General features: G+C 28.2%; 2 protein-coding genes across 2 annotated transcripts; both read left to right on the top strand.

Annotated features, from left to right (window-relative positions):
- Positions 1-1,321: 1,321 nt before the first annotated feature.
- On the top strand, positions 1,322-9,655 carry LOC142230759 (cytochrome P450 4d2-like). Its single transcript, XM_075301386.1, has 5 exons — positions 1,322-1,397; positions 1,466-1,961; positions 3,617-3,846; positions 8,589-8,954; positions 9,033-9,655. The coding sequence occupies exons 1-5, from the start codon at positions 1,322-1,324 to the stop codon at positions 9,353-9,355; spliced, it is 1,491 nt and encodes a 496-aa protein (XP_075157501.1). The 3' UTR covers positions 9,356-9,655.
- A 4,511-nt stretch (positions 9,656-14,166) lies between these two features.
- Positions 14,167-24,612, top strand: LOC142230229 (cytochrome P450 4d2-like). The gene is made up of 5 exons (XM_075300871.1): positions 14,167-14,390; positions 14,461-14,956; positions 17,695-17,918; positions 23,125-23,493; positions 23,573-24,612. Exons 1-5 carry the CDS (start codon positions 14,237-14,239, stop codon positions 23,893-23,895), a joined length of 1,566 nt encoding a protein of 521 aa, XP_075156986.1. The 5' UTR covers positions 14,167-14,236; the 3' UTR covers positions 23,896-24,612.
- Positions 24,613-25,808: the final 1,196 nt, after the last annotated feature.

Genomic DNA, 25,808 nt, shown 5'->3' with positions numbered 1-25,808 from the left:
TAAAAATTGTATATTCCATACCCGCTTCATACCCACCTACATCAATATCATGCACCAATTGTCTACCAATAAATGGGATAGGCGGATACATTCGTAAAGATTCCTTTATTTCTTTATGCATGTATTTAAATTCCATTAGCTTATTATGTATTTCGTTTAAGATGGCTGTGATAAACAAAACACCATATACCAAATTTCACCACCACCCAGGAACGTAAGGGTTGATATACATAATCTAGAGCGCGAGATCCAGCGCTATAAAAGAGAGCCTCTAGATCAAGCAGCGTACCAGGCAGGTTTGAACAGGATTCATGAGGATACTGTAGCTGAAGCGGTGAGAAGCTACAAGGTTAATCCTGTTCTTGGAGTCCGACCACCGCCCATAGCACCGGAGGAAAGAGACCCCCCACGGCAGACTAGGGTAGTTTTGGCCCAATTAAGATCAGGCAAGTGCAGCCGCCTCAATTCCTACTTATCGGTGATTGATAGCAGCGTAGCTGACGTTTGCCCAATTTGCAACCAAGGGCCACACGACACGCGTCATCTTTTCTCTTGCCCAGCCAAACCAACCCGACTTACCACCAGATCACTCTGGACACACCCCATCTTAGTCGCAGAGTTCCTTGATCTGCCAACAAGCTGATGTACCAAGCGTATAACATGAAATGGATGAGATCACAATAAACTGTTACAACAACAACAACAACAACCAAATTTCATCAAAATAGTTTAATTATTGTGACGGGACAGATGGACGAGCGGACACTAAGCGCTATATCGACTCAGAAGGTGATTCTGAGTCGATTGGGCTCAAAATTAAATATTCCTGGTAGGCATATTGTTTTGCACTAAACCACTATGTGAATTAGGGTATAAAAAATAAAACAAAGTACAAGGTGATGTCAATACCAATTTTAGTTGTAATATGACCTTACACCTCTTCTCGTATATCAACATCTATTAAAGGTTGTTGTTCGCCGGTTGATGGAAGCAAAATATCCAAATGAGCCATATGTTTCTTTTTATCACCGCACATAATAAAATCTAAACGTTTTTACAAACAATTAAATTTAGAAGTCGTCTTTCGCCTTCGACCTTTTCAAATGATAAAACAAACAAAATTTGTTTTTAGTTTTTAGTTTTGTAAATGCTTACATTTAGCAACTACTACCTTGTAATGACACGCCCCATATAACAGAGAACAGTCAGTATCGCGCGCTCGTCCTAAAACAAAGTAATCAAAATGTTTGTAGAATTCTTAACGATATTTGTTATTTTAATAGTTTTGGATTATTTATGGAAAAGAAAATTTAATAAAATTATGCAAAATATACCTGGACCTTTAGACTTGCCCATATTTGGTTCTTTATGGTTACTTTTAAGTTGTAAACCCGATGGTACAAAACATACTCTTGATTATTGGTATCGCAATACCCCGTGGACTATATTCACTCTTATGTTTCAGATCTTCTAAAATTGGCCAATTTTACATGCAAAAAATATGGACGTGTGGCGAAAACTTGGATATTCCATGTGAATGGCGTTTTTGTTAGTGATCCCCAATATATACAAACCATTCTAAGTCATCCCACTGAACTCAAGAAAAATCGCATGTATTCTCTATTGATTGAATGGTTGGGTGAAGGTCTATTAACAAGTCATGGTCCCAAATGGTTATCCCGTCGGCGTGCCATAACACCAGCTTTTCATATTCAAATTCTTGAAAATTTTATACAAATTTTCGATCAACAAGCTGGCATATTAGTTAATAAACTAAATAAACATGCTGTGGCAAAGGAAACTACTCTGGATGAAATATTAAAATCGGAAACAAAATATGTTACCAATGTGGAGCATTATGTAGCCTTGGCTGCATTGGATATAATATGTGAAACAGCTATGGGAGTAAAAATTAATGCTCAAACCGATGAGAACTGTGAATATGTTCGCAACCTAATTGAGTAAGTATATAAATCAATAAATGAACAAGCAAGGAAATTTGTTAGTAGACACAGTAGAAAAATCTGCTAAAGCAGGTCTACTTAAAATGGGAAAACAGAATTTAAATAACAATTTTCAGTTACTGAAACAGACAAATATTTTATGACGAAAAAAATTCTAATTTAGCGAACAAGAATGTTTTATTTTTTTTTTTTTAGCAAATAAAACAATCTTATTTTGTCAAAATTTTATTTCTGTAAAAAATTTTGTCAACATTTTATTTCTATAGAAAATTTTGCCAAAATTTTATTTCTATAGAAAATTTTGCCAAAATTTTATTTCTATAGAAAATTTTGTCAAAATTTTATTTCTATAGAAAATTTTGTCAAAATTTTATTTCTATAGAAAATTTTGCCAAAATTTTATTTCTATAGAAAATTTTGCAAAAATTTTATTTCTATAGAAAATTTTGTCAAAATTTTATTTCTATAGAAAATTTTGTCAAAATTTTATTTCTATAGAAAAATTTGTCAAAAATTTATTACTATAGAAAATTTTGTCATAATTTTATTTCTATAGGAAATTTTGCCAAAATTTTATTTCTATAGAAAATTTTGCCAAAATTTTATTTCTATAGAAAATTTTGTCAAAATTTTATTTCTATAGAAAATTTTGTCAAAATTTTATTTCTATAGAAAATTTTGCCAAAATTTTATTTCTATAGAAAATTTTGCAAAAATTTTATTTCTATAGAAAATTTTGTCAAAATTTTATTTCTATAGAAAATTTTGTCAAAATTTTATTTCTATAGAAAAATTTGTCAAAAATTTATTACTATAGAAAATTTTGTCATAATTTTATTTCTATAGAAAATTTTGTCAACATTTTATTTCTATAGAAAATTTTGTCAAAATTTTATTTCCATAGGAAATTTTGTCAAAATTTTATTTCTATAGAAAAATTTCTCAAAATTTTATTTCTATAGAAAATGTTGTCAAAATTTTATTTCTATAGAAAATTTTGTCAAAATTTTATTTCTATAGAAAATTTTATCAAAATTTTATTTCTATAGAAAATTTTGTCAAAATTTTATTTCTATAGAAAATTTTGTCAAAATTTTATTTCTATAGAAAAGTTTATTTCGTTTATAGCCATTCACAATACATATAAAAAAATCTATGTATTATTAATATTTGTCATTAAAATTGAGCCCAAATAAATTTGACAAACATTCTTTTCCTCTGTTGGTTAAGCTACTCTTGTAGTTTAGTCAATGGTTTTAAAGCTGAGATCAAAACAACACATACAATTTTATTGCTATAGAAAATGTTGTCAACATTTTATTTTTATAGAAAATTTTGACAAAATTTTATTTCTATAGAAAATTATGTCAATTTTTTTTTCTATAGAAAATTTTGTCAAAATTTTATTTCTATAGAAAATTTTGTCAAAATTTATTTCTATAGAAAATTTTGTCAAAATATATAGAAAAGTTTATTTCGTTTTTATCCATTCTCAATACACTTAAATAAATCTATGTATTATTAATATTTGTCATTAAAATTGAGCCAACTATCCAAATTGGTAGATACTATGAAACTTTTCCTTACTCTTATTAATTTTCCATTTAATAATGACATACTAATGATCCTTATTTGTATTTCTTTTTCAATAGAATGCAACAAATTTTCTTGGAACGTTTTGTAAAACTTCACTATAGAATTGATATTGTTTTCAAACTATTTAATTCAAAGATGTATAAAAGATACGAACATGTTATGGCTTCACTACATGGATTCACGGAGAATATAATCAAGGAAAGAAGGAAAGAAATGCTAAACAATGGACAATCTGAAAATAAAGGAGAATTTTATGATAGAAATACAACTGAAGAAGAAGAAGAAGGTATTGTATTTAATACGGCTACAATGAAGATCCAAAAGCCCAAATCGATCATGTATCGAAATAAGTCGAAGTCGAGGTTTTTTCATTTATAATTTTAAAATTTTTATAAGTCCATATTGGAAAAAGTCGCAAAAGTCGCATTTTGTCAAAATGCTATTTCTACAGAAAATTTTGTCAAAATTTTATTTCTGTAGAAAATTTTTGCAAAATTGTATTTCTAAAGAAAATTTTGTCAAAATTTTATTTCTAAAGAAAATTTTGTCAAAATTTTATTTCTAAAGAAAATTTTCTCAAAATTTTATTTCTATAGAATATATTGTCAAAATTTTATTTCTATAGAAAATTTTGTCAAAATTTTATTTCTAAAGAAAATTTTGTCGAAATTTTATTTCTATAGAAAATTTGTCAAAATTGTATTTCTATAGAAAATTTTGTCAAAATTTTATTTCTATAGAAATTTTTGCCAAAATTTTATTTCTATAGAAATTTTTGTCAAAATTTTATTTCTATAGAAAATTTTGTCAAAATTTTATTTCTATAGAAAATTTTGTCAAAATTTTATTTCTATAGAAATTTTTGCCAAAATTTTATTTCTATAGAAAATTTTGTCAAAATTTTATGTCTATAGAAAATTTTGTCAAAATTTTATTTCTATAGAAAATTTTGTCAAAATTTTATTTCTATAGAATATTTTGTCAAAATTTTATTTCTATAGAAATTTTTGTCAAAATTTTATTTCTATAGAAAATTTTGTCAAAATTTTATTTCTATAGAAAGTTTTGTCAAAATGTTATTTCTATAGAATATTTTGTCAAAATTTTATTTCAAAATTTTATTTCTATAGAAAATTTTGTCAAAATTGTATTTCTATAGAAAATTTTGTCAAATTTTATTTCTATAGAAAATTTTGTCAAAATTTTATTTCTATAGAAAATTGTCTCAAAATTTTATTTCTATAGAAAATTTTGTCAAAATTTTATTTTTATAGAAAATTGTCTCAAAATTTTATTTCTATAGAAAATTTTGTCAAAATTTTATTTTTATAGAAAATTGTGTCAAAATTTTATTTCTATAGAAAATTTTGACAAAATTTTATTTCCATAGAAAATTTTTTTAAAATTTTATTTCTATAGAAAATGTTGTTAAAATTTTATTTCTATAGGAAATTTTGTTAAAATTTTATTTCTATAGAATATATTGTCAAAATTTTATTTCTATAGAAAATTTTGTCGAAAATTTATTTCTATAGAAAATTTTGTCGAAATTTTATTTCTATAGCATATTCTGTCAAAATTGTATTTCTATAGAAAATTTTGTCAAAATTTTATTACTATAGAAAATTTTTTCAAAATTTTATTTTTATAGAAAATTTTGTCAAAATTTTATTTCTATAGAAAATTTTGTCAAAATTTTATTTCTATAGAAAATTTTGTCAAAGTTTTATTTCTACAGAAAATTTTGTCAAAGTTTTATTTCTATAGAAAATGTTGCCAAAGTTTTGTGTCTATAGAAAATATTGTCAAAATTCTATTTCTATAGAAAATTTTGTCAAAATTTTATTTCTATAGAAAATTTTATCAAAATTTTATTTCTATAGAAAATTTTGTTAAAATTTTAGTTCTATAGAAAATTTTGTCAAAGTTTTATTTCTATCGAAAATTTTGTCAAAATTTTATTTCTATAGAAAATTTTGTCGAAATTTTATTTCTATAGAAAATTTTGTAAAAATTTTATTTCTATAGAAAATTTTGTTAGAATTTTATTTCTATAGTAAATTTTGTCAAAATTTTATTTCTATAGAAAATTTTGTCAAAATTTTATATCTATAGAAAATTTTGTCAACATTTTATTTCTATAGAAATTTTTGTCAAAATTTTATTTCTATAGAAAATTTTGTCAAAATTTTATTTCTATAGAAATTTTTGTCAAAATTTTATTTCTATAGAAAATTTTGTCGAAATATTATTTCTATAGCATATTCTGTCAAAATTGTATTTCTATAGAAAATTTTGTCAAAATTTTATTACTATAGAAAATTTTTTCAAAATTTTATTTTTAAGAAAATTTTGTCAAAATTTTATTTCTATAGAAAATTTTGTCAAAATTTTATTTCTATAGAAAATTTTGTCAAAGTTTTATTTCTACAGAAAATTTTGTCAAAGTTTTATTTCTATAGAAAATTTTATCAAAATTTTATTTCTATAGAAAATTTTGTTAAAATTTTAGTTCTATAGAAAATTTTGTCAAAGTTTTATTTCTATCGAAAATTTTGTCAAAATTTTATTTCTATAGAAAATTTTGTCGAAATTTTATTTCTATAGAAAATTTTGTAAAAATTTTATTTCTATAGAAAATTTTGTTAGAATTTTATTTCTATAGTAAATTTTGTCAAAATTTTATTTCTATAGAAAATTTTGTCAAAATTTTATATCTATAGAAAATTTTGTCAACATTTTATTTCTATAGAAAATTTTGTTAGAATTTTATTTCTATAGAAAATTTTGTCAAAATTTTATTTCTATAAATATTAAAATAGGTCGACGTCATTGACATTTCGTTATTTTCAAACTCGACTAATCGACTTTTTATAGTATTGAAAATCGATTATTTGTAAGTTTGTAGGATTTAAATTAAACTTTTGATGTTGAACAACATCGATTTTCCATGCCATGCCGAAAAAAATCATTACATACATGAATATCCAATTCTTGCCAATGTAAATAATAACACTAATTTACACTGAAAATGTACACTTGATGAGTGTCGACTTTTCTTAAGTATTTCGATCTGCTGAATTCGAAAAAAATGTTGAAAATTTTGTTATAGAAAAGTTTTTGAGATATCCCGTTATTTTTAATTTTTCGCCCCTTTTTTCACTAAACAAATTATATCTCGAGTTAGAAATGTCCGATTGCATCGTTGTTGGTACTTAAAGGAAAGGTATTAAGATGACGAATAATCGTTTATAATTGGATCTGTGATAAGTTAAGTGGTTCAAAAAATATCGATGCGAAAAGGCCGTATTTTACAATGGACCTTTTCCGCCAGAAAAGTATAAACCATTAATCGTGATGAGATTTTATATGATCATGGTGGAAATGTTTCCAGCCAATTATAATTTTTCTCTGCCTGTATAAAATACGAGTATCTTTTGTTGTCAGCTGCACACAAAAAAATTTTTTCTGATTCAATCACCAAATTAATTGATCCAATTAATTTTTTAATTGAAATGTCTTCAATCACGAAAATGATAGTATCAATCACTGTTTTAATTGGGCATAGAAAAAATTCTTGATTAAAAAATTAATTGATTTTCAAATTAATTTCAATTAATTTTTTAATTGATTCAATTAAACATTTAATTGATGTTGATTGAAAAACTCAATTAATTTATTAATTAAAAAAGTCACAATTTTTAATTACTTTCTGAATTGGCTTAGAATTTTTATTTGGATTAACAAATGGTTGTTTGAAATACATTTTTAATTAAAAATTTAAAAAAAATCAGCATTTTTTTTAACTGAATTAGTCTTCCGAATTTGATTAAAAAGTTAATTGTATCAATTAATTTTTTAATTAAAAATTTAAAAATTTTCAATCATTGACTCAATTAACTTAATGTTTCTATCATGATTAAAAAGTTAATTGTATCAATTAATTTATTAATTGAAAAAATTTTCAACTTCAATTAACTTTTTAATTGGAAATATTTTCGTGTGACCACAACTGATTGTTGAAAAATACTACGAAAAGTCAAATACACAAAAATAGTGTTGCCTCATTTTAAAAAATTATAGTAAAACGGCAACCCTATATTTTTGCTTTAGTAGTAGATTCCCAGCAAAAAATGGAGCACTATTTCAGCAGGATTGTAAGGGAGAGAGGCAGTACAAACTGCTTACAAAACAACCGAATCAGCGCTGATTTTTGTGGGCAATGTCCCGATTTAGAGCAGCTTCTACATAGCGCTGATATAATTGCTCATTTTAATAGAAATATTGCTCAGAAGTGATATATAATCTTGAATATAGCATTATTGGCGTGAAGGAAAACCTTTCATGCATCTATACTGCATGAATTGGTTGCAATAACGTAAACGCATGATCATAAACTAGTTTGATTACTCGTTTACGTTATTGCCACCGATTCATGCAGTGTGGATGCACTGCCTACTTTATTGTATACCAAAAAGCGCAACTAAACTCTTACTGCTGAAGTATTTTTTGCTGGGAATTGTTTCATTACCTTGATATGTGTCATATTCAGATATTTTAAAAATTGTTTAAATTACGAATCCATTTATATTCACAAACAAAAAAAAAAATCATATAGAGAATAAAACGAAACTATTCACACTACAAAGTCACCATTAACATATGACGCAACAGGCCGGAAATACACCATTATAAAGTCTCTTATTAGTACAGGTTACTGGAATTGTTTGCATCTGTAATTTACCATCTTGTATGGCAACGGGATATCTCAAAAACAGTTCCATAAAAAATTTGTTACAATTTTTTGTCGAATTCAGCAGATAGTGTAATCGAATATCAAAATTTTTAAAATTAAAAAAATAAGAATTTATTTATTTATTTTTATTTTATTTTATTTATTTTTTAATTTTCAAAAGTCCATTCTTGTAAAAGTGGAAAGTAAGCTTTTAGAAAATTGGAAAAAAACACTAAATTTATTATATTATCATTTGGCGACTTCAAATGTAAATAATATCTAAAAATTATTAGGTTTTATGTATGGTGGTAAAAAGACACGTATGGCTTTATTGGATATTCTGCTATCATCGACTATTCATCAACAGCCTTTAACAGATCATGATATACGAGAAGAAGTGGACACTTTTATGTTTGGAGGTCATGATACAACTAAAAGTGGTATTGGCTTTACCTTGTATTTGTTGTCACGTTATCCAGAAGTACAAGAGAAGCTCTTCGAGGAATTAAACGAAATCCTAGGTCCAGATGTGACTGCTCCTTTGACATATATGAAGCTAATGGAATTGAAGTATATGGATAAAGTCATTAAGGAATCTTTACGCATGTATCCACCTGCCCCATTTATTGGTAGACAATTGGTGCATGATATTCATGTAGGTGGGTATTAAAGTGATCTAATACTACAATAATGTTTTAACATAACTGTGCATTTGGTAACATTTTTTCTTCTTGTAGATAATCAATGTATTCCAGGAGGAACAAGTATTTTACTAGGTATAATGACTATGCAAAATGATCCAGAATATTTTACTGATCCCCATAAATTTATACCAGAAAGACAAGAAGCTCAACAGAAAAACTTTGTTTTCCTCCCTTTTAGTGCTGGTCCAAGAAATTGTCTTGGACAACGTTTTGCAATGCTCGAAATGAAAGCTGTTCTCACCAGAATAATTCAAAATTATGAATTATTGCCATTGGGTGAAGATGTTAAGCCAACAATAAGTATAGCATTAAAATCCAAAAATGGATGGCAAATGGGATTTAGAAAAAGGCATTGAGTAAATAATAAAATTAATTTTACTAACTAGAACTATCTAATCTCATCAAAATATTAAGATACTATACTCATAAAATGTTTTTCTTCGCTTTAAGGAAAATTGTCTTACTTCAAGGACATACAACTTTATCGGAAGGACACACATTTCAAAGATTCGTGTCCCAAAAAGGCAAAAATTAGTCCATATCGGTCCATAATTATGCATAGCCCCCATATAAATATATCCCAAAATTTGATTTTGTTGGCTCATGATGGAACAAATTTTATTCGATCCACAGCAAAAAAAAAAAAAAAAAAAAAAAATAAAGACAATGTTTCCAATTAAAGTCTTAACTGAGTTTTAAAAAATATTCAATTAAAAATTTAATTGATTCAACAAGTTTTTTTATAGAAACAAAAATCAATCACAAAAATTAATTGGATCAAATAATTTTTTAATTGATACTATCATTTCTGTGAAAAAATTAATTGGACAAATTAATTTCGTAATTGAATCAGACAAATTTTTTTTTGTGTATCAGAGATGAAAGTAATGTGGGTAAAAACCGTGTAAAAATCTCTATTCTCTATTTTTTACTAAAATCAAATTGTTTATTTGTAAATAAAAACTTAGTTTTTTTTTTAACGTGGTATGCAGATGTTCTTGTTTTTTTACCATTTTGTATATTATATATTTTTTTCGGAAGAATCGGTGATCTTGTGCAAAAAAAAAAAAAAAAAATAGAAGAATCGGTGATGTTAAAGGTTAAACATATAGTTTTGAAATATAACATTATTTTTTTTTTTGTCAGTTTAATATATTTTTTAGCATTTGGTATTGAAGACACAAGGATTTTTGCAAATTTGAGGACATATATTTTAAAAAAAAAAATTCCCGGGAATTCCCGCGAAAGCGGGAGCGAAAAAATAGTAATTTCCCGGGAAATTCCCGGGATCCCGTTCCAAAACAAAAAACCCTACAAAAACACTCATCACTTCATGGGCGTCGCCACTAGCATTTTTGAGCAGATGACACAATTGTTCAATATTGCCCAAATGAGAATTCCTGATGAATTCCACCCGAATCCGAAAAATCTTAAAATTTTACCTCCGAACTATTTTTCTCAGTGCACGAGGCAATCCTTAATTTTTCCACAGTGTATCGTCGAACACAGACTGTCGAAAATCTATCTATAACCTTTACACCTAAAACCAAAAAATTCCCAAAAATCATAAAAATGTCCGACCAAATGTAGGGTGTACGGACTGCAAGGTGCAATCGTACGTAGCTTTGCCAACTATCGAAAATCGAAATATATAATAAGCAGTTCCAAGGATATTAAAATATCGATTAAATATCAGAGTTGGCCTGTCGCAAACTGTGATTTTTCGGACTTACATTTACGACGGTATAATACGTATGTTGTAAAAGTCGTAAACCTAATGTAGAAAACCCTTTTTTAGATCGCATTCGCAACTTCAAACTATTATATAAGTTTATTGTCTTTTAGTTTTTTTTATACCCTCCACCATAGGATGGGGGGTATATTAACTTTGTCATTCCGTTTGTAACACATCGAAATATTGCTCTAAGATTCCATAAAGTATATATATTCTGGGTCGTGGTGAAATTCTGAGTCGATCTAAGCATGTCTGTCCGTCCGTCTGTTGAAATCACGTTAACTTCCGAACGAAACAAGATAACGACTTGAAACTTGGCACAAGTAGTTGTTATTGATGTAGGTCGGATGGTATTGCATGTGGGCCATATCGGTCCACTTTTACGTATAGCCCCCATATAAACGGACCCTCGGATTTGGCTTGCGGAGCCTCTAAGAGAAGCATATTTCATCCGATCCGGCTGAAATTTGGTACATGGTGTTGGTATGTTATATGGTCTATAACAACCATGCAAAAATTGGTCCACATCGGTCCATAATTATATATAGCCCCCATATAAACCGATCCCCAGATTTGGCTTGCGGAGCCTCAAAGAGAAGCAAATTTCATCCGATCTTGCTGAAATTTGGTACAGAGTTGTGGTATATGGTCTCTAACAACCATGCAAAAATTGGTCCACATCGGTTCATAATTATATATAGCCCCCATATAAACCGTTCTCCAAATTTGACCTCCGGAATCTCTTGGAGGAGCAAAATTCAACCGATCCAGTTCAAATGTGGAACGTGGTGTTAGTATATGGTCTCTAACATCCATGCAAATATTGGTCCACATCGGTTCACAATTATATATAGCCCCCATATAAACCGATCCCCAGATTTGGCTTGCGGAGCCTCTAAGAGAAGCAAATTTCATGCGATCCGGTTGATATTTGGAACATGGTATTAGTATATGGTCTTTAACAACCGTGCCAGAACTGGTCCATATCGGTCCATAATTATATATAGCCCCCACCGTTCGCCAGATTTGCCCTCCGGAGCCTCTTGGAGGAGCAAAATTCATCCGATCCGGTTTAAATTTGGAACGTGGTGTTATGGCCGCTAACAACCATTCCAAAATTGGTCCATATAGGCCTATAGTTGTATATAGCTGATCTCCAATCACACAAAAATTGGTTCATATCAGTTCATAATCATGGTTGCCACTCGAGCCAAAAATAATCTACCAAATTTTTATTTCTATAGAATATATTGTTAAAATTTAATTTCTATAAAAAATTTTGTCAAAAATTTATTTCTATAGAAAATTTTGTATAAATTGTGTTTAAATAGAAGATTTTGTCAAAATTTTATTTCTGTAGAAAATTTTGTCAAAATTTTATTTCTGTAGAAAACTTTATTAAACTTTTAGTTTATTAGAAAATTTTGTCAAAATTTCAGTTTTAGTCAAATTTTTATTTCTATAGAAATTTTTGCAAAATTTTATTTCTATAGAAAATTTTGTCAAAATTTTATTTCTACAGAAAATTTTGTCGAAATTTCTACAGAAGATTTTGCCAAAATTTCTATTTCTAGAGAAAATTTTGTCAAAATTTCTATTTCCATAGAAAATTTTGTAAAAATTTGATTTCTATAGAAAATTTTGTCAAAATTTTACTTCTATAGAATATTTTGAAAAAGAAATACCGATTTGACGAAAATGGAACAAAATCAAACAAATTCCATTTGATTCGACCATCGGACCAAATTTAAAAATTAATAATTTTTTGGACCAATTTTGGTTCGATCGGAACAAAATGGCAACCCTGTTAGGCACAATACAAATTCAAAGGTTGACTGCAGTAATGATTGATGCAACACTTGTTCTTGTAATACGACCAACAGAGACTTTGGAGTCTGTATGTATTTTGTTATTGCTTTTATTTACTTCAAGTTCAAGGCAACGTAATTGCAAATAATGCTTTGATGTAAATAGGTACATGTTAACATTTAAATGCACCACACAACACCACAATATAATTTTGCACTTTTTATTATACCCACCACCATAGAATGGTGATCGGTGTATAATAAGTGTGTCATTCCGTTTGTAATACATCGAAATCTCGATTTCTGAACTATACAAAGTATATATATTCTTGATCAGGAGGAATTCTAAGACGATATAACCATGTCCGTCTGTCTGTCTATTGTAATGACACTACAGCGTCCTGCAATTTGGCACAGATTCGTTTTTTGTTTGCAGGCAGGTCAAGTTCGAAGATGAGCTATATCGGCCCCCATATAAACCGACCACCGGATTTGGGGTCTTGGGCTTCCAGAAACCTTATTTGCTACCCGAAATGAAATTTGTTTCTCTTAGAGGCTCCACAAGCCAAATCGGGGGATCGGTTTATATGGGGGCTATATATAATTATTGACCGATGTGGACCAATTTTTGCATGGTCATTAGAGACCATATACTAACACCATGTACCAAATTTCAGTCGGATCGGATGAAATTTGTTTCTCTTAGAGGCTCCACAAGCCAAATCGGGGGATCGGTTTATATGGGGGCTATATATAATTATTGACCGATGTAGACCAATTTTTGCATGGTTGTTAAAAACCATATACTAACACCATGTACCAAATTTCAGCCGGACCGAATTAAAATGTCTTCTCTTAGAGGCTCCGAAAGCCAAATCGGGGGATCGGTTTATATGCGGGCTATATATAATTATGGACCGATACGGACCAATTTCTGCATGGTTGTTAGAGACCATATACTAACACCATGTACCAAATTTCAGCCGGATCGGATGAAATTTGCTTCTCTTAGAGGGTCTGCAAGCCAAATTTGGGGGTCCGTTTATATGGGGGCTATACGTATATGGCCCATTTGCAATACCATCCGACCTACATCAATAACAACTACTTGTGCCAAGTTTCAAGTCGATAGCTTGTTTCGTTCGGAAGTTAGCGTGAATTGAACAGACGGACGGACATGCTTAGATCGACTCAGAATTTCACCACGACCCAGAATATATATACTTTATGGGGTCTTAGAGCAATATTTCGATGTGTTACAAACGGAATGACAAAGTTAATATACCCCCATCCTATGGTGGAGGGTATAATAAAACACAGAATTTAGTTTTTTCTTCAAGCAATCAATAAAACGTAATTTTATTGAAGGAATTTTGTTTATAATATTTACCCTTTTGATACACTGCTGATGGACGTAATCCAAGTACCGAAACACAACCCAACCGAATGGCGGTAAACGTCAACAATGTAACTAATTGTGCAGAGAGCACAAGCCTGCATAAAGGGAGTACCTGTGTAAATTTTCTAACGAGAGGGGGATATCAATAAATTGTAAATTAAGTGCCCTTAATACGAATAAATATTAAAAAATCATCAGTTGAACTTAAACAATTAGTATTTTAGGTCTTAAAAGTTTTCTATTACCTTGCAGTACAGTCAGTATTGCGCGCTCGTCCAGAAACAAAGTAATCAAAATGTTTGCGGAATTCTTAACGATATTTGTTATTTTAATGATTTTGGATCGTTTATGGAAAAGAAAAATTAATAGAATTATGCAAAATATACCTGGGCCCTTAGATTTGCCCATATTTGGTTCTGTATGGTTAATTTTACGTTCTAAACCAGATGGTACGAAATATTGTCTTGATTATTGGAATTTCAATACCCAGTAAAATATATTTATTCATATATCGTTCAGAACTTCTAGAGATGGTCAATACTGTAATCAAAAATTATGGACGTGTTGTGAAATCTTGGGTATTCTGTATGAATGTCGTCTTTGTTAGTGATCCCAAATATGTACAAACCGTTCTAAGTCATCCCACTGAATTAAAGAAGAATAGCATGTATTCTCTATTCAATGAGTGGTTAGGCGAAGGTCTATTGACTAGTCATGGCTCCAAATGGTTCTCCCGTCGTCGTGTCATAATGCCAGCTTTTCATATTAAAATTCTTGAGAATTTTATACAGATTTTCGATCGACAAGCCAACATATTAGCCAATAAGCTAATGAAACAAGCTGCGGGAAAAGGCACTACCCTGGATGAAATATTAAAATCTGAAACAAAATATGTTACCAATGTGGAACATTATGTAGCCTTGGCTGCATTGGATATATTATGTGAAACAACTATGGGAGTAAAAATAAATGCTCAAACCGATGAGAACTGTGAATATGTTCGGAACATAATCGAGTAAGTAAGAGTGAATCAATAAATGAAGGCAATCTGATTTTGAGAATATAAGTGGAAGTTTACCGAAAGCATGGTACAAGTAATTATAAGGTAGTCTCACTAGTTCAACAATAAAAACGACAATGCAACAATAGCTCAGAGTAGTGGTTCTTATAAATCCAGAATCTGATCTAGTCTTCATAGGTATGTTGGGTTAGGTGGCAGCCCGATATATCAGGCTCACTTAGACTATTCAGTCCATTGTGATACCACATTGGTGAACTTCTCTCTTATCACTGAGTGCTGCCCGATTCCATGTTAAGCTCAATGACAAGGGACTCCTTTTTATAGCCGAGTCTGAACGGCGTTCCACATTGCCATGAAACCACTTAAAGAAGCTTTGAAACCCTCAGAAATGTCACCAGCATTACTGAGGTGGGATAATCCACCGCTGAAAAACTATTTGGGGTTCGGTCGAAGCAGGAATCGAACCCGCGACCATGTGTACGCAAGACGGGCATGCTAACCATTGCACCACGGTGGCTCCCCCATGGAGGGATACACACAGTATTCAGCACATCTAAGTGTAGTTCTAGAATCTAGACCCCAAATGGGAGGACCGGTTTATAAGGGGGCTATATCAAAAACTGTACCGGCACACCTCTTTAAGGTCCTAGAATATCTCTAGATTTCCAATTTCCGGCAAATTGGATAAAAACTACAGATTCCAGAAGCCTAAGAAGTAAAATCGGGAGGTCGGCCTTTATGGGGGCTATATCAAAACATACTCACCATTTTCGGAACACCTCTTTATGGTCCTAGAATACATCTTTATGGCTCTATCCAATTTCAGGCAAATTGGATAAAAACTACGGATTCTAGAAGCCTAAGAAGTTAAATCGGGAGATAGGTCTCTATGTGGGGGCTATGTCAAAACTTGGACCGATTCTCATCATTTTCGGCTTCCTCCCCTTTATGGTCCTAGAAAACCTCTAGATAGGGGCTATATCAAAACATGGACCGGTACTCACCATTTTCGGCACACCTCTTCATGGTCCTAGAATACCTCTAGATTTCAATTTTCGGCAAAGTGGATAAAAACTACGGATTCCAGAAGCCTAAGAAGTAAAATCGGGAGATCGGTCTATATGGGGGCTATATCAAAACATGGACTGGTACTCACCATTTTCTGCAAACCTCTTTATGGTACTAGAATACCTCTAGATTTTCAATTTCAGGGAAATTTGGTAAAAACTAGAAGCCCAAGAATTAAAATCGGGAGATCGGTCTATATGGGGGCTATATCAACACATGGACTGGTACTCACCATTTTCTCTTTATGGTCCTAGAATACCTCTAGATTTCCAATTTCAGGCAAAGTTGGTAAAAACTACGGTTTCTAGAAGCCCAAGAAGTAAAATCGGGAGATCGGTCTCTATGTGGGGGCTATGTCAAAACTTGGACCGATTCTCATCATTTTCGGCTTCCTCCCCTTTATGGTCCTAGAAAACCTCTAGATTTCCAATTTCTATAACCCCAATACCCTAAATCGGGAGATCGGTTTATATGAGAGCTATATCAAATCCAGGACCGATATAGCCCATCTTCGAACTTGGCCTGCGTGTAGACAAAAAAAATCTGTGCCAAATTTCAGGATATGCCAAAGTAAATTACTGTGCCAAATTTGAAATTTTCTACAAATTTGAAGACGATCGGACTTAAACTGCGAGCCGTACCTTGCACACAAAATTACATATACATACAGACAGACAGACGGACATCGCTAAATCGACTCAAAATTTAATTCTAAGACGATCAGTATACTAAAAGATGGGACTCAGACTTTTCCTTCTTACGGCCATTTTCATGTAGCTCCGTTAGGCTTTAACTGCCAGTTAACAGAAAGTAAAATCCAAATATCTTCTTTCCGGTTAACTTTAACTGCAAATTTTTTGTCAGTTAAGATCCTAACTGGCATATGGAGTATATACGCTAGATGGGAGCTATGTCCATAATACGGTTTAAAAATTCGTTAGTTAACAGAGCACTAACGGAGCTTCATGAAAATGGGCGTTAGTGTTACATACAAATGCACAAACTTATTGTACCCTGTACCACAGTAGTGGTGAAGGGTATAAATATGGAAAACATTTAAATATTATTGGTATATGAAAATTTTAGTGATTTCTAAACGTTTTCGACTTAGCAGTGGCAATTTTACAAGGAAAATTTGTGTATGTATATGGGAGCTATATCAAACACTGAACCGATTTCTTTCAAAATCAATAGGGGTCTATTCTGATCCAAAACGCATAGTTCTGCCAAATTTGAAGTCGATGAAACTACAATTGCGAGCTAGACTTTGATCACAAAATGTGTCCACAGACAGACGGACGGACATTGCTAGATTGACTCGGAGGCCGGTCCTGAGCAATATTGCCAAAGACACCATATGTCTATCTCGTCTCCTTCTGGGTGTTGCAAACATATGTACTAACTTATAACACTCTGTTTCACAGTGTGGCGCAAGGTATAAAACTCCGTTATTTTAATCGTTTTTTGCGATAATTTTAAGCAATTAAAATGTTGGGTATTTTTTAATATGGGTTTTGAAGAGTCGAATGGCCCCGAAAATGAACTGGTTTTCACAACGAAAACTGAGCATTGCGGAATTATGATTTGATGTTAATGCTGCATTTTTCGTTGTTTATAGTAATATTCTCATGCAATCAAATTAAAATTTTTTCTTCATTTAACAGGATGGAAGAAATTTTCTTGGAACGTTTTGCAAAATTTCAAATTGACATTGTATTCAAACTATTTAATTCAAAGATGTATAAAAGATACAAACAACTTCTGGCCTCCCTACATGGATTCACGGAGAAAATTATAAAGGAAAGAAGAAATGAAATATTACACAATGGGCAATCTGAAAATAAAGAAGATTTTGATGATACAAATAAAAGTGAAGGAGAAGAAGAAGGTACTGTATTGAATATTAATAATAGCATTAATAATAGTGTACAAAAAAACACATTCGACTAACTGAGTCTGTGTCAAAATAAGTTGAAACCGAATTTTTATGATCTATAATCTAGAAAATGTAGTCAACAGTTTTTTCCATAGAAAATTTGTTCAAAATTCTATTTCTATATAAAGTGTTGTCAAAATTTTATTTCTATAGTAATAAAATTTTAACAAAATTTTATTTCTATAGAAAATTTTGTCGAAAATTTTATTTCTATAGAAAATTTCGTCAAATTGTTATTTCTATAGAAAATTTCGTGTTATTTCTATAGAAAATTTTGTCAAAATTTTATTTCTATAGAAAATTTTTTCAAAATATTATTTCTATAGAAGATTTTTTCAAAATATTATTTCTATAGTAATTTTTTTCAACATTTTATTTCCATAGAAAATTTCGTCAAATTGTTATTTCTATAGAAAATTTTGTCAAAATTTGAATTCTATAAAAAATTTTGTCAATATTTTATTTCTATAGAAAATTTTTGCAAAATTGTATTTCTATAGAAAATTGTTGCAACATTTTATTTCTATAGAAAATTTTTGCAATATTTTTTTTCTATAGAACATTTTGCCAAAATTTTATGTCTCTAGAACATTTTGTCAAAATTTTATTTCTATAGAAAAATTTTTGTGAAAATTTTATTTCACAAAATTTTGTCAAAATTTTATTTCCATAGAAAATTTTGTCAAAAATTTATTTCTATTAAAAATTTGTTAAAATTTCATTTCTATAGAAGATTTTATCAAAATTTTATTTCTATAGAAAATTTTACTAAATTTTTTTCTATAGAAAATTTTGTCAAAATTTTATTGCTATAGAACATTTTGTCGACATTTTATTTCTATAGAAAATTTCTATATAAAATTTTTATTTCTATATAAAATTTTGTCAATTTTTTTTTCTATAGAAAATTTTATTTCTATAGAAAATTTTTTCAAAAGTTCATTTCCATAGAACATTTTGTCAAAATTTTATTTCTATACTAAATGTTGTTAAAATTTTATTTATATACAAAATTTCGCCAACATTTTATTTCTATAGAAAATTTTGTCAAAGTTTTATTTCTATAGAAAATTTTGTCAAAATTTTATTGTATTATATTTTTTCAAAATATTATTTCTATAGAAGATTTTTTCAAAATATTATTTCTATAGTAATTTTTTTCAACATTTTATTTCCATAGAAAATTTCGTCAAATTGTTATTTCTATAGAAAATTTTGTCAAAATTTGAATTCTGTAAAAAATTTTGTCAATATTTTATTTCTATAGAAAATTTTTGCAAAATTGTATTTCTATAGAAAATTGTTGCAAAATTTTATTTCTATAGAAAATTTGTGCAATATTTTTTTTCTATGGAACATTTTGCCAAAATTTTATGTCTCTAGAACATTTTGTCAAAATTTTATTTCTATAGAAAAATTTTTGTGAAAATTTTATTTCACAAAATTTTGTCAAAATTTTATTTCCATAGAAAATTTTGTCAAAAATTTATTTCTATTAAAAATTTGTTAAAATTTCATTTCTATAGAAGATTTTGTCAAAATTTTATTTCTATAGAAAATTTTGTCAAAATTTTATTGCTATAGAAAATTTTGCCGACATTTTATTTCTATAGAAAATTTTATCAAAATTTTATTTCTATAGAAAATTTTGTCAATTTTTTTTTTCTATAGAAAATTTTATTTCTATAGAAATTTTTTCAAAGTTCATTTCCATAGAACATTTTGTCAAAATTTTATTTCTATACTAAATGTTGTTAAAATTTTATTTCTATACAAAATTGCGCCAACATTTTATTTCTATAGAAAATTTTGTCAAAGTTTTATTTCTATAGAAAATTTTGTCAAAATTTTATTGTATAGAAAATTTTGCCAAAATTTTATTTCTGTTGTCAAAATTTTATTTCTATAGAAAATTTTGTTAAAATTTTATTTCCATAGAAAATTTTGTCAAAGTTTTATTTCTTTAGAAAATTTTGTCAAAGTTTTATTTCTATATAAAATTTTGTTAAAATTTTATTCTATAGAAAATTTTGTCAAAATTTCATTTCTACAGAAAATTTTATTCCTATGGAAAATTTTATCAAAATTTTATTTCTATAGAAAATTTTTGCGAAAATTTTATTTCTATAGAAAATTTTGTCAAAATTTTATTTCCAGAGAAAATGTTGTCAAAATTTTATTTCCATAGAAAATTTTGTCAATTTTTTTTCCATAGAAAATTTTGTCAAAATTTTATTGACATAGAAAATTTTGTAAAAATTTTATTTCTATTGAAAATTGTGTCAAAATTTATTTCTATAGAAAATTTTGTCAACGTTTTATTTCTATAGAAAATTTTGTCAAAATTTAATTTCTATAGAAAATTTTGTCAAAATTTTATTTCTATAGAAAATTTTGCAAAAATTTTATTACTATAGAACATTTTATTTCTATAGAAAATTTTGTCAAAGTTTCATTTTTACAGAAAATTTTATTCCTATGGAAAATTTTATCAAAATTTTATTTCTATAGAAAATTTTTGTGAAAATTTTATTTCTATAGAAAATTTTGTCAAAATTTTATTTCCATAGAAAATTTTGTCAAATTTTTTTCCATAGAAAATTTTGTCAAAATTTTATTTCCATAGAAAATTTTGTAAAATTTTTATTTCTATAGAAAATTTTGTCAAAATTTTATTTCCATAGAAAATTTTGTCAATTTTTTTTCCATAGAAAATTTTGTCAAAATTTTATTTCCATAGAAAATTTTGTAAAATTTTTATTTCTATAGAAAATTGTGTCAAAATTTTATTTCTATAGAAAATTTTGTCAAAATTTTATTTCTATAGAAAATTTTGTCAAAATTTTATGTCCATAGCAAATTTTGTCCAAATTTTATTTCTTTAGAGAATTTTTTAAAAATTGTATTTCCGCATATAGAAATTTCAAGTACCTCTTAGTTGTTGAGGAAGATTTTGAAAAATCTACCAAAATTTTTGCAATATTTTATTTCTATAGAACATTTTGTCAAAATTTTATGTCTCTAGAACATTTTGTCAAAATTTTATTTCTATAGAAAAATTTTTGTGAAAATTTTATTTCACAAAATTTTGCCAAAATTTTATTTCCATAGAAAATTTTGTCAAAAATTTATTTCTATTGAAAAATTTGTTAAAATTTCATTTCTATAGAAGATTTTGTCAAAATTGTATTTCCATAGAAAATTTTGTAAAAATTTTATTTCTATAGAAAATTGTGTCAAAATTTTATTTCTATAGAAAATTTTGTCAACGTTTTATTTCTATAGAAAATTTTATCAAAATTTTATTTCTATAGAAAAGTTTGTCAATTTTTTTCTATAGAAAATTTTATTTCTATAGAAAATTTTTTCAAAAGTTCATTTCCATAGAACATTTTGTCAAAATTTTATTTCTATAGTAAATGTTGTTAAAATTTTATTTCTATACAAAATTTCGCCAACATTTTATTTCTATAGAAAATTTTGTCAAAGTTTTATTCTATAGAAAATTTTGCCAAAATTTTATTTCTGTTGTCAAAATTTTATTTCTATAGAAAATTTTGTTAAAATTTTATTTCCATAGAAAATTTTGTCAAAGTTTTATTTCTTTAGAAAATTTTGCCAAAATTTTATTTCTATAGAAAATTTTGTCAAAATTTTATTTCTATATAAAATTTTGTCAAAATTTTATTCTATAGAAAATTTTGTTAAAATTTTTGTTTTATAGAAAATTTTGTCAAAATTTCATTTCTACAGAAAATTTTATTCCTATGGAAAATTTTATCAAAATTTTATTTCTATAGAAAATTTTTGTGAAAATTGTATTTCTATAGAAAATTTTGTCAACATTTTATTTGCATAGAAAATTTTTTAAAAACTTTATTTCTATAGGAAATTTTTTCGAAAATTTTATTTCTATAGAAAATTTTGCCAAATTGTTATTTCTGTAGTATAGAAAATTTTGTCAAAATTTTATTTCTTTAGTAAATTTTGTTAAAATGTTATTTCTATACAAAATTTTGCCAAAATTTTATCCCTATGGGAAATTTTGTCAAAATTTTATTTCTATAGAAAGTTTTTGTGAAATTTTTATTTTTATAGAAAATTTTGTCAAAATTTTAATTCCATAGAAAATTTTGTCAAAATTTTACTTCCATAGAAAATTTTGTCAAAATTTTATTTCTATAGAAAATTTTGTCACAATTTTATTTCTATAGAAAATTTTGTCAAAATTTTATTTCTATAGAAAATTTGTTAACATTTTTTTTTCTATTTAAAAATTTGTTAAAATTTTATTTCTATAGAAAATTTTGTCAAAATTTTATTTCTATAGAATATTTTGTCAAAATTTCATTCCTACAGAAAATTTTATTCCTATGGAAAATTTTATCAAAGTTTTATTTCTATAGAAAATGTTTGTGAAAAATTTTTTTATATAGAAAATTTTTGTGAAAATTTTGTTTCTATAGAAAATTTTGTCAAAATTTTATTTCCGAAAATGTCGTCAAAATTTTATTTCTATAGAAAATTTTGTCAAAATTTCATTTCTACAGAAAATTTTATTCCTATGGAAAATTTTATTTCCATAGAAAATTTTGTCAAAATTTTATTTCTATAGTAAATTTTGTTAAAATGTTATTTCTATACAAAATTTTATTTCTATAGAAAATTTTGTCAACGTTTTATTTCTATAGAAAATTTTGTCAAAATTTTATATCTATAACAAATTTTGTCAAAATTTTATTTCTTTAGAGTATTTTTTAATAATTGTATTTCCGTATATAGAAATTTCAAGTACCTCTTCGTTGTTGAGGAAGATTGTGAAAAATCTACCAAAACATCAAGAATTCTACCAATCTACCACACAGTAAAAAATCTACCATATTTGGTAGAATTCTACATTTCAATATGGTACAAAAAACATCACCAAATTATTTGGTGATGTTTTTGGTACCGTATTGAAATCATAAATAATAGTCGATAATCAAATTATTCAAAATTCACACAATTTTTAACAATTTCAAAATTCCATTACAGGAATAGTACAAACTTTTGTTCAATCGTTGAAAACTAAAACTAAATTTTGATTATTTTAAAACTATTGACTATTTGAAAGGTCGAGAGTCCCCTTCAAAAATTAATAATATCTAAAAATTATTAGGTTTTATTATGTATGGTGGTAAAAAGACACATATGGCTCTATTGGATATTCTGCTTTCATCGACTATTGATCAACAGCCTTTAACCGATCATGATATACGAGAAGAAGTGGACACATTTATGTTTGGAGGTCATGATACAACTAAAAGTGGTATTTGCTTCACCTTGTATTTATTGTCACGTTATCAAGAAGTACAGAAAAAGCTCTACGCGGAATTAAACGAAATCATAGGACCAGATGTGACTGCTCCTTTGACATATACGCAGCTAATGGACTTGAAGTATATGGATAAAGTCATTAAAGAATCTTTACGCATGTATCCACCTGTAGCATTTATTGGTAGACAATTGGTGCATGATATTCATGTAGGTGGGTATCAGGGTGATCTAATATCCAGTACAACAATAATGTTTTAACTGTGTTTTTTTGTAACATTTTTTTCTAATAGGTGAACAATGTATTCCAGGAGGAACAAGTGTTTTAATAGGTATAATGCCTATGCAAAATGATCCAGAATATTTCACTGATCCCCATATATTTATACCCGGGAGAAAGGAAACTGATCAGAATAATTTTGTGTTCGTGCCTTTTTGTGCTGGACCAAGGAGTTGTGTTGGACAACGTTTTGCAATGCTCGAAATGAAAGCTGTTCTCACCAGAATAGTTCAAAATTATGAATTATTGCCATTGGGCGAAGATATTAAGCCAATAATAAGAATAGCATTAAAATCCAAAAATGGATGGCAAATGGGATTTAGAAAAAGACATTGAGGAGATAGATTAGCTCAATTATCAACTAACTAATTTCACTAATCGTTTCCTCAAACAATATGAAAATCCTACACTCGCAAAAGCTTAAATGCATCAAAAGATTTTGTCCATCCCTTAAGGATTGATTGTGAGCCAAATATACGGCTTCTTTAAACATAAACATATTTTAGACAATTATCTAGCTATAAAATTAAAATTAGGATATAGATCTCATACATTCAAAATTTTTGAACCTTGTATTTCACTAAAGAAATATACACGCAGAGAAGGAATATGATCACCTCAAAGATGTTTCAAGAGCAAAATGTTATTTTTGTATGGTGACCATGTAACATGTTTGTCACTAAAATGCTATTTTCTCGTCAAATATAACCTGCTTGCCGAAAACAGATACATTATTTGCGAGAAAATTACATGGTTGCGAAAACCATGTTACATAGTCACCACTCAAAAATAACATTTTGTTCTTAAAACATGTTTGAGGTGATCATATTCCTTCTCTGGGTGTAGGGTTCAATAATTTAAATTTTCTAAAATTAACCAAAATTTTTCTTCCTGGGGTTTTTCAGTGTATATGGAATTTGTGATAATTAATAAAGCTATTTACATACAAGTAAATGTCAGTTAAACTATCCAAATTATAACAAATATTTCTAAGTATACAATGTTTTCTTAACCCTTTCACTACCGAAATAAATCTAATGTTAAAAACATTAATTTTTCTTCTGTTTTTACTAGTACTTACAGCATGTAGAACAAAAATTGTCACCTTGAGAACCTACCTCAATTAGTTCAAGAGCTATATGAGCTTGTTCTGAAAACTTGATTTTTGAATTGTGACTAAATGGCCTTACGAAAATAAGCGCTATTTGGCCTATAATATCTTTCAAGTGAGAAGAATTTTGCTCTTCCAAGGTGCTCCGGAGGTCAAATCTGGGGATCGGTTTATATGGGGCCTATATATAATTATGGACCGATATCGACCAATTTTTGCATGGGTGTTTGAGGCCATATATTAACATCACGTACCAAATTTCAACTGCAAGCCAAAACGGGGGATCGGTTTATATGGGGGCTATATGTAATTATTGACCGATGTGAACCAATTTTTGCATGGTTGTTAGAGACCATATACGAACACCATGTACCAAATTTCAGCCGGATCGGATGAAATTTGCTTCTCTTAGAGGATCCGAAAGCCAAATTTGGGGGTCCGTTTATATGGGGGCTATACGTAAAAGTGGACCGATATGGCCCATTGGCGATACCGTCCAACGTACATCAATAACAACTACTTGTGACAACTTTCAAGTCGATAGCTTGTTTCGTTTGGAAGTTAGCGTGATTTCAACAGACGGACGGATGGACGGACAAGCTCAGATCGACTCAGAATTTCACCACGACCCAGAATATATATACTTTATGGGGTCTTAGAGCAATATTTCGATGTGTTACAAACTGAATGACAAAGTTAATATACCCCCATTCTGTGGTGGAGGGTATACAAATTGTGAATTTTTGAAAATATTTGAGGTCAAACCTTTCCGACAAGCGTTAAAATCCATTAAAAATTATAAAAAATTATAAAAATTATTTATTTGACAAAATATCGCATAATTTTTTTAATTTACATCCAAAACATTGAATTCGGATCACACCTAAAGAAGTGATGCAAATTCAGTGCAACGGCTGTAGAAATGGAGGACTTCCGTCCTATGACAAGCCCATGTTAAATTCATCGTTTCTGCGTCAATTTTGCACCACTTCCGGATCCAAAAAGAACATTTTCATTACTTTTTTGGCGACGCTTTTTTTACTGGGATATTAAACGCATGCAACCCATGTTGACGACAACGGAAACGCTCAGTGTTTGTGTGTGTGTTAAGTGAAACTAATATTCAATTGAAGACGAA

Source organism: Haematobia irritans, chromosome 3 (genome assembly GCF_050003625.1).
Source record: "Haematobia irritans isolate KBUSLIRL chromosome 3, ASM5000362v1, whole genome shotgun sequence".
Lineage (NCBI taxonomy): Eukaryota > Metazoa > Arthropoda > Insecta > Diptera > Muscidae > Haematobia > Haematobia irritans.
The sequence above is the reverse complement of the archived record's forward strand: the minus strand, read 5'-3'. Positions and strand labels throughout refer to the sequence as shown.